This window comes from Felis catus, chromosome A2, assembly GCF_018350175.1.
Source record: "Felis catus isolate Fca126 chromosome A2, F.catus_Fca126_mat1.0, whole genome shotgun sequence".
Taxonomy (NCBI): Eukaryota; Metazoa; Chordata; class Mammalia; order Carnivora; family Felidae; genus Felis; species Felis catus.
In genome coordinates this window covers 156232592-156247705 of record NC_058369.1, presented here as the reverse complement: position 1 = coordinate 156247705, position 15114 = coordinate 156232592, and the positions used below count along the sequence as shown (strand labels likewise).

The 15114-nt window shown below is 40.8% G+C and overlaps 2 protein-coding genes across 10 annotated transcripts in view; one reads left to right on the top strand and one right to left on the bottom strand.

Annotated features, from left to right (window-relative positions):
• The window catches only part of MGAM (maltase-glucoamylase), a 230085-nt gene that overhangs the window by 121520 nt on the left and 93451 nt on the right, over positions 1-15114 (bottom strand). The gene's annotated exons all lie outside the window — the stretch shown is intronic.
• On the top strand, positions 2377-13489 carry CLEC5A (C-type lectin domain containing 5A). 2 transcript variants are annotated; one of them, XM_003983118.5, is made up of 7 exons: positions 2377-2550; positions 3036-3134; positions 3962-4021; positions 5919-5978; positions 6293-6429; positions 9549-9652; positions 10833-13489. In XM_003983118.5, exons 2-7 carry the CDS (start codon positions 3056-3058, stop codon positions 10945-10947), a joined length of 555 nt encoding a protein of 184 aa, XP_003983167.1. In that variant the 5' UTR covers positions 2377-2550; positions 3036-3055; the 3' UTR covers positions 10948-13489. The 2 variants fall into 2 exon arrangements, with proteins under 2 accessions (XP_003983167.1, XP_019681490.1); XM_019825931.3 differs by lacking the exon at positions 3962-4021.

Here is a 15114-nt window from a genome sequence, read left to right as displayed (position 1 = left end):
AGAGGGCAGTCGCAGTCCCCACTGTCACTGGTATTTTTGCTGCCATTGTCATCACAGGGTGTAGATTCTGAAAACAGGCAATCCATCTATTTGGTGCCATACTCTGGCCGCTTTAATCATTGATCCTGGAAGCTGAGGGAAGGGATACTCCATTGTCTCTACTTCTGTTCTTCCTTAGAAGAGCTGTTAATGACTATCCATTTCAATTCCCTCTCTCTCTCTCTCTCTCTCTCTCTCTCTCTCTCTCTCACACACACACACACACACACACACACACACATGCTATTTCCCCCCCCAACACACCCAGAGTACACCCAGAAGCCTTGTTTAGCTATATACTGTGTCCCCTTCAAAGTTTTTCCAAAAACAGGTATGGGAAAGGCTTTCTATCTCCCTGATCTCTTTGGTGCTTTCAGTTTACAGGGGACTCCACTGTCTTAGAAAGACAATTATCATATTGCATAATATACATCCTAAAGACTGCATTTTCATCTTTATATCATGTGAAGACTACCAAAGTCAAACTTCAGGGTTTCTTTTTCAATATTTTAATGGTGGTAAAATATACATCAAATTTTCCACCTTGACCACTGGTAAGTGCACTCATAATTTTGTGCAGCCATCACCACCATCCATTTCCATAGCTCTTGTCTTCTTGTAAAATCAAACTCTATACCCATTAAACTCAGTTTTCTTCTTTAAGAAAGACTTTCTCCTGTATTTTTAGGGCTTGGTCTGGAGGAAAAATGTCTAATTGGACCCACAAAGCAGAAAATCTTATATCTCAGCCTATAACATCTGATTGAGGATTACAGTGATCTCATCTTTCTTCAGAGAACAATGTATGACACCTTCCTTACAACCATGCAGCTAGAAGGCCCTTTCCAGTAATCTTCCCAAATGGGCTGTGGACTCCAAAAGCTTTTGATGTCAACATTACAAAATAGGTAGAGTACTAAGAAATTATATCAAGGTGACAGGTATCATGCTAATAAAATTGTAAGCATTACCTTGGCTAATTCTCACAACAATGTTATCTGGCATTTACTATAATTACTCCTATTACTAAATGAAGAAATGGAAAGAGATTAAGGAACTTAGTCAAGGACATCCTAGCTAGTAAATGGCAGAAGCAGTAACCAAGACTAACTTAAAGTTACCAGTAACCCAGGACTAACTTAAAACTTTTTTTCATATCCAGTACACTTTACCCGAAGGATTACAGATGTCAATTGTTAAGTAAATCATATATGTTTATACTTAAATACTATATGTATATTAAATAATATATTACCAGGACACCTGGCTGGCTCAGTCGGTGGAGCATGTGACTTGATCTCAGAGTTGTGAGTTCTAGGCCACGTTGGGTATAGAGATTACTTTAAAATAAATAATGAATAAATAAATAAACTTTAAAATAATACATTACCAAAATCCATATTTTAATATGGAAGGATATCCATATAGTGCCAGCTTAACCTATAGGATTTGGTTACAAAACAACATATATAATACGATACCATTTTTCTAAATGAACCAGCATCTACCTGTCGTCTATTATCTATCTATCTATCTATCTATCTATCTATCTATCTATCTAATCTATCATCTATCTATCTATCTAATCTACCATCTATCTTTCTATTATCTACTCATTTAGAAAGAATATACGACCAGAGATGTTAACAGTGATCACAGCTGAATGTGTGGATTTATGTAGACATTTTTGTTTTTTCAATTTTCCCTGTGAATATTTTCTAACCATTTTTTGTAATAAGCACATGTAGCTTTTCTATTAGGGAAATATAATAAAAGGAAAACTTCAAATTTAATATGCAGTAAAAATTCCCTGATAATAAGACGTTAGTATTGTTCACCCTCACTTCACTTCCTCCATCTAGCAGAGTGCCATGCTCAAGAAATACTGAATGGTCCCCATCTTCAGGTGGCACCTGGTCTGGGACCAGAGAGGAGTCCATGATGAAAGGTACTGTGCAGAGCTGTATGGCAGTGAATGGAGCAGACAGTGAGTGGACCTTCTCATTAACATTAGTGACTTCAGATGGATTTCTTTTGCTTAAAATTTTTATTTTTGACATAATTTCAGCTATGCAGAAATGTTGCAAGGAAAGTACAAATAATTTCCAGATATCCTTCACCCAGATTCCCTATTTGTTAACCTTTTACTACCTTTCCTTTCTACTGTATTTCAAGTAGATTCAGACACATAGAAAGGGTGAGTCTGTGTCAAGGTGGTTTTCCGAAGTCCTCTAAAAATGTTCCCCTTTACTAGATCCCCTCTGGCAGGAAGCTTCCTCTTGCAGAGTCTAAAATCTCCCTTCTCCTCCTTGCCCCACCCACTCCCATTACCAAGAAGACTTAACAGGAAGAAGTGTTTGCTCAGGGATGCTGCTAAGATAGAAACACTGTGTGAAGAAGGAAGGACGGTGCTTGAACAGAAGGAGCATATTCTCTGAAGGTGCCTCTCCCCACCACACCAAGCATAAGACCCCATCTGCAAACTAAGCCAACCTTCCCAAGAGAGAGCAGGTGAGTCTGTTTGTCTGTTCTCGGCACAGATTGTTGGCCCTTCCCCAACGCCAAGACCTTCGGGGACACCTGTCCTGTCTGTCAGAGTCCTGGCATAGGCTTTTAGAGACTGGGTCTTCTGACAGCTGTAGTCTGTATGGCCAAGACCACAGAGTAGGTCCCAGAGATCAGGGTCATTTCAAAGCTAAAGGTTCTCAAAGAGTCCAGGAGAGGATTTATTTCATTAGACAGAGTTTAGGAGGCCACAAATAGACATGGATAAAGTCTAGAGCTAAAGTGTGGGTGAAGGAGAGGGAGCATTCCATCAGTACAAGATCCTATGCATCTTCTGGGCATGGGTCAAATCTCATACTTGTAGCTAGCTGTCAATGGCATGCCTGCCTTCCAAGCCCCCCAAGGGTGCTCTGGAAAAGAGGCATAAGTCCTGCCGGAAAGAAGCCTTGTTCCCAGATTCTGAATGTGGTACTGCGCTCTAATCCCCACAGGCCTTCTCATCTCCTTCATCATGAATTGGCATATGATAATCTCTGGGCTTATCATAGTGGTGCTTAAAATGGTTGGAATGACCTTTTTCCTGCTTTATTGTGAGTATCTGAGCAACCTCTTACCCTAACCTCATACGGTCTTGTTCTTTGACTTTTTTCCCAAAATGTGTAGTTGAATATAAAGGTTATGTGCCTAAGTCTTTCCAGTTGAGGGCAGGGACCCAGTGTAGGGGCAACTGACAACACTCGTCTCACTTCCCAGCACACACAATGGGCCAGGTGCCTTGGTCTGCCTTGGGTATGTAGAACCGACCAGTGTCTGACGGTTGAACACCACACAAAGCTTTCGCCACTACAATGTTAGTTGGGTAATCTGAGGTAAAATACTTGTCAGTGCTTCTTATTGCTGCTCAAACTTGAAAATCAGTGTCAGTTCAACCCAATGACAAGGCTGAGGTAAGAGCTGCGTAATAAGGTAATGGGATCTTACTAGGGGACAGATTTCCCCCTGTGTCCATAGAAACTTCCATCCAGATGCTTAGGAGAAGAGTCTCCATAGCAAAGGGTTTCACTGCAGTTGTAGTGAGAATCTTCTCCAGCCCCAGAAACTGGTAGGGAACATGAATGAGGAAGGAAACACGAGTGAAAGAGGCAGTTGAGTAAAAGGTGTCTTCCCTCTGACTCAAACTGAAGCTGCATTTCCTATCACAGAAGAGAGCAGGAAGAAAATATGAATATGAATAAGTAAACACATTTACAAAAAAAAAAAAAAAACCACCTACACATCTTTGTTGACCTGAGTCAGAGAGCTTCTGATCACACAGTAACAATCATGGCGCCCCAGAAGCCCCCGCAGTGATGTTGGTTTGTTATATTCATCGTGTAGCCACCTTTGGGACTGAGCCAACAACTGATTTTCTTTGCAGTCCCACAGATTTTTGGCGGAAGTAATGTCAGCTTCCTTCCCACAGAGAGCTATGGAACAGGTAATGTGCATGACAAGTATCTCCTCTGCACCTCCAGGTTCTTGTGTGCTGACTTCTTACAGACCTTTCTCCAGCCCTTCTTTCTCAAGAAATTCATTTGCAGGAAGGGTCCATAAAGATACTCTAATTGCTATAAGAAGAATACATTCTGGGGATCTAACGTATAGCGTGATGACTATAGTTTACAAGACTGTATTACACACTACTTGAAAGTTGCTAAAAGACTAGATCTTAAATATTCTCACCACCAAAAAAGAGGGGGGGGGGAATTATGTGACGTGACGGGGGTGTTAACTAGCCTTACTGTGTAGTTAATAATTTTGTAATATATACATGGATCAAATCATCACCTTGTACACCTAATTAAACTTACACAATGTTTATATCTCAAAGTGAGGGGGGAAAGTGCAGCACTCCCAGAAGAAAAAGGATCTAATTAACTTCCTCGCTTTTATCGATGGGAAACCTAGACTAAGCTGATTGAAATTTCTGATCCTCAGTTTTCCTCCTGGGTATGAGGATGATTTGTATATAATTACCATAATGTAATTAGAAAGTACCTTATAAACTCTGACATGTTGTACACCTACAGGAATTGCCATAAAAAAAAAAAAAAAACATGTCCCACAAAAAAACTCAAAGATTATAATCACTATTTTTTTGTGTGCCGATCACTCTGCTAGACCAACAGAAGAGTGCGAACAGGAGATACCAGTCAGCTGTCCTCTATAAAGCACAAAGCCCCATGCCAGAAGCGAAGGGGCAAAAACGAGGGCTTTCCCTATCAAACCTCCTCCTCTTAAAGCTTTTCCAAGGACCTCCCTCTCACTTCCTCTTAAAACATTAATTACTACAAACATCTTTAGGAGAAAGATAATTTCTTGTTCATCTTCATATCAGCTGAGGCTCCCAGAACAGTGAGTTAAATGGAGGAAATATTCATGAAATACTTATAAAGTTCTGTGCAGCTATAATCCCAAAATAGTTTCTCATGAAAACCAGGTTATTTTACATTACAAAGAGCCTTTGAGCTGGGGACTGAAATGAAAAGTGAATGCTCACTTGTATGTTTCATTAATATAATTTAAGTTGCTGATTTGGTGACTGGGTAAACTAAATTGGTCTTCAACCACACAAGACAAATAACTGGGCAGCTGAGGAGAGGTTTTGACCAGCGTCTGAAGCCACTGCAATATCTGCTTGGCCAACTGGGGAAAATGAGACTTCTTAGAGGCCTATCAGTTCCCCTATTTATGTTTAAAGAAATAAATGGACTCTGCTTGTAGGAAATCTCTGGAATGTTCACCTGCCTCCATGTCTGCCAGTACCCCCAGTCTTGAACCTAGTTCCAGTTAGCCTCAATTCTTAGAATTGACAGGTTCCCATAAGAGGGAGCCAAGAGATGCCTGCGGAAGGAGGGCTCACAGGGGTGGGGAGCGGGGTGGGAGGGGGGTGGTGGGAGATCAGACATGGGATGAGTGGCACCTGCTCTGTGGAGCCCAGAGGGCAGTGCTCCAAACAGCGCCTGGGAGAGGGGAACACTGTCAAAAGTATATATAGAAAGGAGTGAGAAATTTCCCTCCTGGTACTAAATTCACCCACTCCTCTTCTTTTCTCCTGTTCTTTTTCTCAACATTTCACACCTACTGCCACACACACACACACACACACACACACACACACACACAAAGATATGAAATAGGACTTGGGGTGCAGGGCATGACAAAAAATAGTAGTAGTTAGCTGGAAGCTTCAAAGAAAGAAAATGAAAAATTCTCGCAGGGGGTGGCCAAGAGTGTCTCGTCTTTGCCACTGTCCAGAGACAAATCAGGGACGCAGTACCTGCTCTGTGTTGTATTCATGATGCAGTTGCCTTCAGAATTTCTTTTTGTTTCAGTCCCACTGACTTTCAGGAGCAGTAATGTCACCCTACTTCCCACACAGAGCTATGGAACAGGTAAAGTGCATGACAATTATCTCCCCTCGACATGAGGTTCTTAAGTGCTGAATTCTTAGACACTTCTCCCATTGTCTCCTTTCTTATGGAACTTTTTTGCCCAAAAGGGCCATAAAGACCTTCCAATTCATCCCTGTCATGTTGTCCACAGGGAAACTAATACTAGACTGCATGGGATTTCTTCCTGGATTGAGGATGATTTCTAGAGATATAACTGCTATAAAGACATTCATGCCCTACTATGTTATGACTCCATTCCAGGGTTCACGCTCCAAACCACTAATCCTATACTCTCTTTTGTCGCATTTCTTTAGTCTGCCCCAACAGGTGGTATTTTCATCAAGGAGAATGCTTTTGGTTGTCCCCTTTTGAAATGTCTTGGAACAAAAGCAGGGACTTTTGCAAAACAGAAGGATCCACTTTGGCCATTGTCAACACACCAGAGAAACTGGTGAGTGCACTGGGAAAAGCCCATGCTACAGTAGCCTCAGCAGGTGGAGATGGTGGGGTGATTTGGTAGAGTAGGGGCAGGGTGGAGGTGAGACATGGAGAGGTGGCTGGCTGAGAGCCCAAGTTCCTTGCTCTGAATCGGAAGGTGGGAGACTACAGTAGCAGTGGGGTATATTCCTCAGGTCATTTGAGCTAGGGAAATCCACACTGTATCGTCTCTCCCATGAAGCTTAGCAGTGCACTGGTCCAGTCCTCAGGATGGGTCACTACATTTAAAGTGCAGGGAATGACCAAATGAGCTGATGTGCATGAAAGCATCAAGTCATAGAACTGGGATAGTGGTATACAGTTAGGATAGTTAAAAAGGGAAACACAATGGAAAAACCTTTATTTTACTACCTCTTTTTATCCTCATAAAGATTATGAGGGGGTATCATTACCCACATCTTGTATATGAGGAAGCTAAGGTAGAGAAAAATAATTTGATCCAGGTTGTACACACACTAATGACAGGACAGGATTGAATTGAGTTCTCTCTAACTCTAAAACCCATGCTCTAATCAATTTTAGATCATAAGTTTTCTTCTTGATCATTGCCTCTCCTTCAAATCCCAACATCTGCTGAGTGGTAGGCATGTGCTACATACTCCACTGCTGCTTCTCTGCTCTCTATCTTTCACCTCTCATCTATAAAGTCCTCCTGTGATTGAAGAGAACTCATAAGAGGGCCCTCTCTGAATCTTGGTGACAGGTGTCCAACAAAGAGCAGGGGTCAGGATGCTACAGATCCTCTGAGGCTAAGGGGAAATGCCTTACAGTAGAAAGCCAGGAGTAAGCTGTGGGGCAGAAAGGAGAAAAGGAGAGGGGAAAAGGGGGTTGAGTAGAGGAAATTGACTCTTCCTCTACTCAACCCTCAAGTTCTGGTGCATCTCAAGTGTCATCCTTGGCATTCTGCAGAAAAAGCTCATCATGCTAACAATTTGCTAGTGATCTCAAGTATGTATCCCTAGCTAGTCTTCTCTAGACCAGACTGTATATCAAAATCCACTTTGATCCTTCAAAAGCACCCCAAACTCATCATGTTCAAAACTGAGCCGAATTATATTTTACCTCAAATGCTCTTCCTCCTTTTGTGATCCAAATACTGGCGAGTAGTCATGTCACCCAAGATTGAATGCTGATGGTTTTCTGAGACTTTACCTCTTCTCTTCTCCCCCAAATGAGTTGCTAACCAACTCTTTTCCTCTCTGTCCCCAAAGAAAATTATTCATCTTTCACCTGGATTTCTTCAGAATTCTTCCAACTCCTCTCCTTACCCCCGATTTTGCCCCTTCTTACCTATCCTCCATAGAACCCACACAAAAATATCTCTAAGACTCTAAACTGTCTGTGCCATTTTCCAAATCAACGTGGGTTAAAGTCCAGTTTTCCTAGCATGACATATAAGGCCTTGTGTAGTCTAGCACCTCCCTTCTTGCCAGTCTTGTCTCTCCACCAGCCTCCCTTCTCCCTCTACATAACCACATTCAGGCGCCCTGAAGTCCACCTGTGATCGGATGCTCCCTTTTCCAGGGAATCCCACACCCTCCCCTAGCATTTTCCTGACAAACAGCTATTTTTCAGAATTCATCTCAAGTATCACTTCATCTTTCTAGAAGACCCCAAATCCATGTAGAATTGATCACTTCCTCCTTTCTGTCTGTTCTATACCTAGTACATATTCCCTAGCTCTACACCTGGGAGACCTCACTATGCTTATTAACTCATCTATCTTCTCTTATTAGACCTGTGGATCTTCAACATGTTGGGATCACTGACATTTTAACAATGGTGATGAAAGCTATACACCTCTTCCCAGAAACATTGCATAAGCATAATATTTTGAGTAAAGTTCCAACAGCTTCATGAATCCCCTTCATAACCATCCATGGATCAGTGCAAGAGAGTTAAGGGTTAAGAACCCTTATTTTAAACCATTTGTCAGCAAATTTTTCTTAAAAAATGGTCAGGTGGTCAGAGAGTAAATATTTTATATTTTTAGGTCATACGGTCTCTATCACAACCGCTTAATGCTGCCCTGGTAGCTCAAAGCAGCCATAGATGATATGTAAAAAATGGGCCTGGATGTGTTCCACTAAAACCTTATTTACAAAACAGGCTAAAGTCTGGATTTTGACCACTGGCTGTAGTTTGCCAACCCTTGTTTCAGATCATAAATTTTTTAAGGAGAAACCAATTTGTTTCCATGTCCCAGCCTCATACAATGGCTCACGGGATACTCAAGAAATCTTTGTTAAATAAGTAAATACAGTAATTAATCTTAAAGAATAATGAAATGAGACATTTCAGGGAAGGAGAATATTGGAAAAAGAGGAATAAAGCCAATATCCCTGGGATAGAGAAATATCCAAGTGAACTTGGATACCCATTCACTTATGACAGGAGGTTTATAAAGAGTACAGAAAAGAGCCCAGGGGCTCCCAGACTTCTGGCTAGAGTGATTTGTGATTCATTAGTTTAATAAAGAAACTAAGATATCATAGATTGGGTCAATTTAGCAAATACTCAAAATTCACTGATTATTTCTCAACACACTTTTAAATCTCCCCAACTATATTGCCTTGCTAAGAATTCAAGAAATTCACTCGATCCAACCTCATTTGGAATGTAAACTTTCTGGCAGTGAAACAGAGAGGCATGCTAAGTAAAAAAAGAATTATTTGAAATTGTCCCTTTTTAGATCATATAGTACCCTTCCTCTTCATTTTCATAGTGTGGTCCCTGGAAAGCAGCATCAGCATCACCTGGGAATTTGGTAGGAATGTAAATTCTTGGTCCCCTAAACTAGACCTCCCAGGGATCAGGAGCCCATCAAGCTGTGTTTTAACAAGACCTCTAGGTGATCCTGATGCTCTGTGTATACCGAAAACTACTCTAGGGTTTATGGTGATGCCAGCTACAGCCAGCCCCAGAGTCCCTTACCAGCCTTCCTGTTCCCAGAATCAGATATAATCAGGGCCTTTTGGCACAAGGGAGACGACAGAAAAAAAATTTTTTTTAATAATAATAAAAAATAAAAAATAAACCTTTTTGTTGAACTGTTTATTTTTTAACTTCTAGAAATTTCTGCAGGACATAATTGGTGCTGAGAAGTATTTTATTGGCTTATACCAGGATACAGAGAAAACATGGCGTTGGATCAACAACTCCCCATTCAATGGCAAGTATGTGAATATCTCACGTTTTTCTAAGAATCTTAGTTTGCCTAAAGAGACCAGACCTGAGATTCAGTGAGTTTATCCTGGAAGAGCACAAAAGCTGAGACTTGGCTTTTTGTTTTATTCCTCTCCTTTCTTCCAGTGCACCTATTCTCAGAGATACATTTTTGGTAAACTTTTAGTAAGGAAAATGTCAAACTTTTCTAAGTAGAGAGAAGAGTATTCATCCAATGAGTTTTTCTGTTCAAATCAAGATGCAGACAAATGCACATACATACCATTTGTTTGATATATCTCATAAGTCTCTTTTAACTCACAGACTACATTTTATTACGAAGTTTTTACAAGTTCCTCAGATGGGACTTCTTTATGTAAAGGAAGTTTATTATTAGCAACTGTCTATACCTTAAAGCTATGAACGTCAATTCCCAAGAGCTACCTCCTGTGTATCATTCCATGGACATAAGTGTTGGTGGAGAATGTGACACTCCTGGTATACACAAGAAGATGTGGAGTCAGACAGAAAGCAAGTCAGTTCCCCAGCCTATAATTGGGCTTCTCACAGAAGGAAGGCAAGGAAGATTCATTCACTGTCTACTAAATGCCAGGCACTTGCTAAGCATTTACTCATGTCATTTCCTGCAGTATTCACAATGATGCTGTAGACAAAGCTTTTATTAATTCTCATTTAACAGACAGGTGAACTGAGGATGGGAGGCTTAAAAATGTATTGAATATCACCAAGCTGGGTAGATTAAATTGTGGCTCTGCCACATCCACTTGACTCCAAAACTCATGGCATTTCCATGAAACCAGACCCTTTCCAGTCAGATTGAAAGGGGCTGAATGGGAGAAAAAGAGGTGGGGAAAGGCCAACAGAGTTTCTCCTAAAGCCAGCTGGTGCCTAGGAAAGGAAGAGCAACCTCTCGATCCTCCTGCTGTGAACATAGCACATACAGTACTAAAACATTATTTCTAGGAGACAAAGACAGATGAGATGTTTCTACCACGCACAAGAGTGATTTAATCCAAGACTGTGAGTCCACCTCACAGGAGAAGGCTGTGAGAAGGCTCACAGAAAAGGGCCAGCGTAGGGCTAGATTTGGGGATAGGAGAAGGGGGACTGGAATTGGCAAAAGGCAGGACTGAAACAATGGGCCTTAACCACACTTCCTTTCCCATTTAGCATTGTCAATCAGCATCAGAACTTCGACTGTGTGACCATAGGCCTAACAAATACATTCGATGCTGCACCATGTAACATCAACTTGCGCTGGATTTGTGAGAAGCTGGCGAAATGATTGCAGTTCTCTGTGGCCTCTGACAAGAATAACAAACACACTTGTGGAGAAAGCAAAAAGAATATGATTGGGATTGGTACAGGAAATACAGAACATCAAATTACTGTGTCCATCTTCCACGGGTTACTGGCAGAGCTCCCTGACCAAATCCTTGGGGCTAATGCTCCAGCCCCTCCACAAATATACTTGCATACACATAACAGAGACAAACTTCCCATTCTGAGTCAGCAGTTCCCCCCAACACTCCACTTCCTATGAGTGTCATAGCTGTGACTCTTTTTAGATCTGTACCAGACATCTAATCAATGATCCCTTTCTCCATCTCTCTACTATGAGAGGCCCTTGCCTGTGTTGGAAGTGATCTTCTGCTTTGGAGGACTGGATGTCAGTCACCTCCAGGAGACAGGGTCACTTTTAGATAGACAACTCAGTTGATATAGTGATGAGGTCTGTTTGTATAGAACTGAGCATTTCTGACTGATCGACAGGGTTTATTTTGGCCTATTGCCAGGTCTGTTTTATCCTCAGAGCACATACCCAGCACCACAGAGAAAGTGCAGACTGAGCAGGCAAAAACATGATTTAGAGAGTAGCCAGGGTAGAAGAGGGATAAACTCAGCTTGTTGACTTCACCTGTGTTCCCAAGAGACCCATGTTCACATGCATCCCACCCCTACCCAAGATAGGATAGCAGAGGTCCTCCTCAGTCTGAATTGAGGTCAGGCCTGGGGAAGGGCTCCTGGAGCCAAGCTTGGCTTATTCATGGGAATGGACAAAGGTCTGGCCAGAGCAGGAATCTTCCAGAAAACCCCTTTGAAAATAATCAGACAGCTAACATGACCAAGCAAACTGATCAATGTTTTTCAACAAAGCCCTGAAGACATACTCATGCTTAAATTTTCCTGGTCTTGAGCTGAATCTCCATTTCAGTAGATATTTACTCTTGATCATGGTTTTTTCTAGTATATTTTAAGAATTTGTAATAGTCTCTTGGACCCCAGTGTTCAGAAGATATTCCTGCCTACAGTTTAGAAAGACTCTATGAGCAGGTACAGCTTAGTGACCCAAAGATGCCACAGCCTTATCCACGTTGGCATCACACCAACTCAGAGCTGGTCCAGTTGACCAAACAGTAAAAATGAGGAGGACTGCTCAAGGAAGCATGGGGAGTAGGCAAAAAGTAGGCATACAGTAGTAGCAAGGGAACACCAGAGACAAATGGAAATCATTTCCAGGAGGAAACAGAGCTCATTTGGCCACACTGGAAGAAAGGCAAGAAAAGGGTAGAAAAGTCTTGGAGCATCCTGGCTATTCTCTGCACTTGCAACAAAATTAACTACATACCTTTCTCAGTAAATGGAAAAAAGAGATGTCTGTGTGTTCTGAGTAAAAAGAATTAAGCCATAAGGGAAAACTATAAAACTAATGGAAATTATAGTCACCTAAGTGAACTGCTCACCAATCTATGTCTAGTAACAACATACCACAATGACTATGAATATCATCAGATATATGTCAAAGAAAATTGTCATTTTATTTTTTATTACTAAGCTCTAGTCCTATATTCCTATGATTCTTAATTTTTGTCCAATTTGCATGGTCACCTATAGTTTTAAAAAATGAGATAATACATTAAGTGTTAGAACTTGCCTAAAGGAAGTTACCAGCAATAATATGTGTTGGGGTGGAGGGGATGTTAGAATTATATCAGTATTCTGTGAAGACACAAGTTCTTTTGTGGTGTTAGCAAAGAATAAATACTGCAGTTGAGGAGAGGGGAGAGGCCGAGTCTATAGTAGATAAAGAAATAAACAGAATTCTACACCAAAAGTAATCCCCACGATCCAGATAATAGAAAGGAAACTGCAGCCCTTCTGTTTTGAGAAGGGAAAGTTATTGCCACACTTCCTGTTTTATGACATAACAAACTTCAGATGTCTATAGTCAGGAAATGTAGACATCTAGTAATTTCCCTAGCAGACAGCCCAAATTTCACCCAAGATGAGGGCATACTTCTGTGAAGGTTCTAAAAGAAGCCCAGCGGGCTAAGGTGGGGGAGGGGTAGGGGTAGGGAGCACATGGGGAATATGAACACTTTGTTTTAAATTCATTCCTGGGGGTGCAGGGGCTGCCGGATCCTTAAGAGGGTAGGTAAATGTGACCTTATTGGGCAGCAGTGTATGGGTTTTTTTCAAGCAACAGAAATTTACTAAGCCACTAGATTAGAGTTTTTTACTTTGCTTCCAATATACAATGTGAATTTTTACATATTTCTTACTCTTTCTGTCCCTTAATTTCTTTACTATAAAATGAGGCAGTAATACCCCCATCACAAAATTCTTGTGTATATTAAACAAAACTCCCACTATGTCCCTCGTGGCAATAAACAATGGGGGAAGCACTCTGTGGAAGATTTGAAGTTGAGATCTTTATCAAAGTGGCTCTTCAGTTTGCTAAAAGCTGAATGTAGAAAAGCCACTTAATTTCTCAGATTTTCTGTTTATTCATTTAAAATATGAGAATAAAAATATGCCTAAGTCAAGTGCTTCAAAAATTCTATTAATTGTCAAAAACATACTTTCCATGACTCTGACTTACATTCAAATCACCCATCTTGTCTGTGTGAGCTAATGGTCCAATGACCAAAGTCACTGAACCCTGTCCTCGGATATTGACAGATCAGTACTGTTCAGGCCTGAAAACATCAGGTATGGGTAACCTTTACCTATTTTCCCTGCTGTTGCCAAATCCCATCCTCAGAAGCCATATCCTTTGGTGACCTGTGCCTTCTGAATAGTCCTGCTTCACTTCCTGGGTCTCCTTCAGCACAGGCTAAGTATTAATGCAGCAAAAGTCTTACCCTCCACTTTTACCATACCCTCTCATAGAGACTAGAACTCCTGCAAGGAATTGGTCACTCAACTATTATGTCAACTATGATGTTATATATATAACATCTTCTTTATCCATTCATAGTCGATGGCATTTGGGCTCTTTCCATAATTTGGCTATTGTAGATAGCACTGCTATAAACATTGGGGTGCATGTGCCCCTTCAAATCAGCATTTTTTTATCCTTTGGATAAACACCTAGTAGTGCAACTGCTAGGCGATAGGGTAGTTCTATTTTTAATTTTTTTTTGGAACCTCCATACTGTTTTCTTGAGTGGCTGTACCAGTTTGCATTCCCACCAACAGAGCAAGAGGGGACACCTTTCTCTGCATCCACTCCAACATCCGTTATTGCTTGAGTTGTTAATTTTAGTCATTCTGACAGATGGGTGGTGTCTCATTGTGGTCTTGATTTGTCTTTTTCTGATGATGAATGATGTTGAGCATCTTTTCATATGTCTGTTAGCCATCTGGATGTCTTCTTTGGAAAAGTATTTATTCATGTCTTATGCCCATTTCTTAACTGGATTATTTGTTTTTCGGGTGTTGAGTTTGATAAGTACTTTATAGATTTTTGGATACTAACCCTTTATGTGATACGTCATTTGCAAATAATCTTCTCCCGTTCTGTCAGTTGCCTTTTAATTTTGCTGATTTTCTCCTTCACTGTGCAGAAGCGTTTTATCTTAATGAGGTCCCAATAATTCATTTTTGCTATTGTTTCCCTTGCCCCTGGAGACATGTCAAGTAAGAGGTTGCTGTGGCTGGAGTCAAAGAGGTTGTTGTCTGTTTTCTCCTCTAGGATTTTGATGTTTTCCTGTCTCACATTGAGGTCTTTCCTCCATTTTGAGTTTATTTTTGGGTATGGTGTAAGAAAGCAGTCCAGGTTCATTCTTCTGCATGTCACTATCCAGTTTTCCCAGCACAATTTGCTGAAGAGACTGCTTTTTTTCCCATTAGATATTCTTTCTTGATTTTTGGAAGATTAGTTGGCCATACACTTGTGGGTTCATTTCTGGGTTCTCTATTTTGTTCTATTGATCTATATGTGTCTGTTCTTGTGCCAACACCATACTTTCTTGATGATTACAGCTTTGTAATACAGCTTGAAGTCTGAGATTGTGATGCCTCCAGGTTTGGTTTTCTTTTTCAACATTACTTTGGCTTTTTGGGGTCTTTTCTGGTTCCATACAAATTTTAGAATTGTTTGTTCTAGCTCTGTGAAAAATGCTAGTGTTATTTTGATAGGGATTGCACTGAATGTGTAGATTGTTTT

Bases quoted from the DNA above. Each gene is read 5' to 3' on its own strand.
- CLEC5A (XM_003983118.5), top strand. From the start codon at position 3,056: ATGAATTGGCATATGATAATCTCTGGGCTTATCATAGTGGTGCTTAAA. The intron at 4,022-5,918 runs GTAATGTGCATG...TTTTTGTTTCAG, and splicing joins CACAGAGAGCTATGGAACAG to TCCCACTGACTTTCAGGAGC. The intron at 5,979-6,292 runs GTAAAGTGCATG...GCATTTCTTTAG, and splicing joins CACACAGAGCTATGGAACAG to TCTGCCCCAACAGGTGGTAT.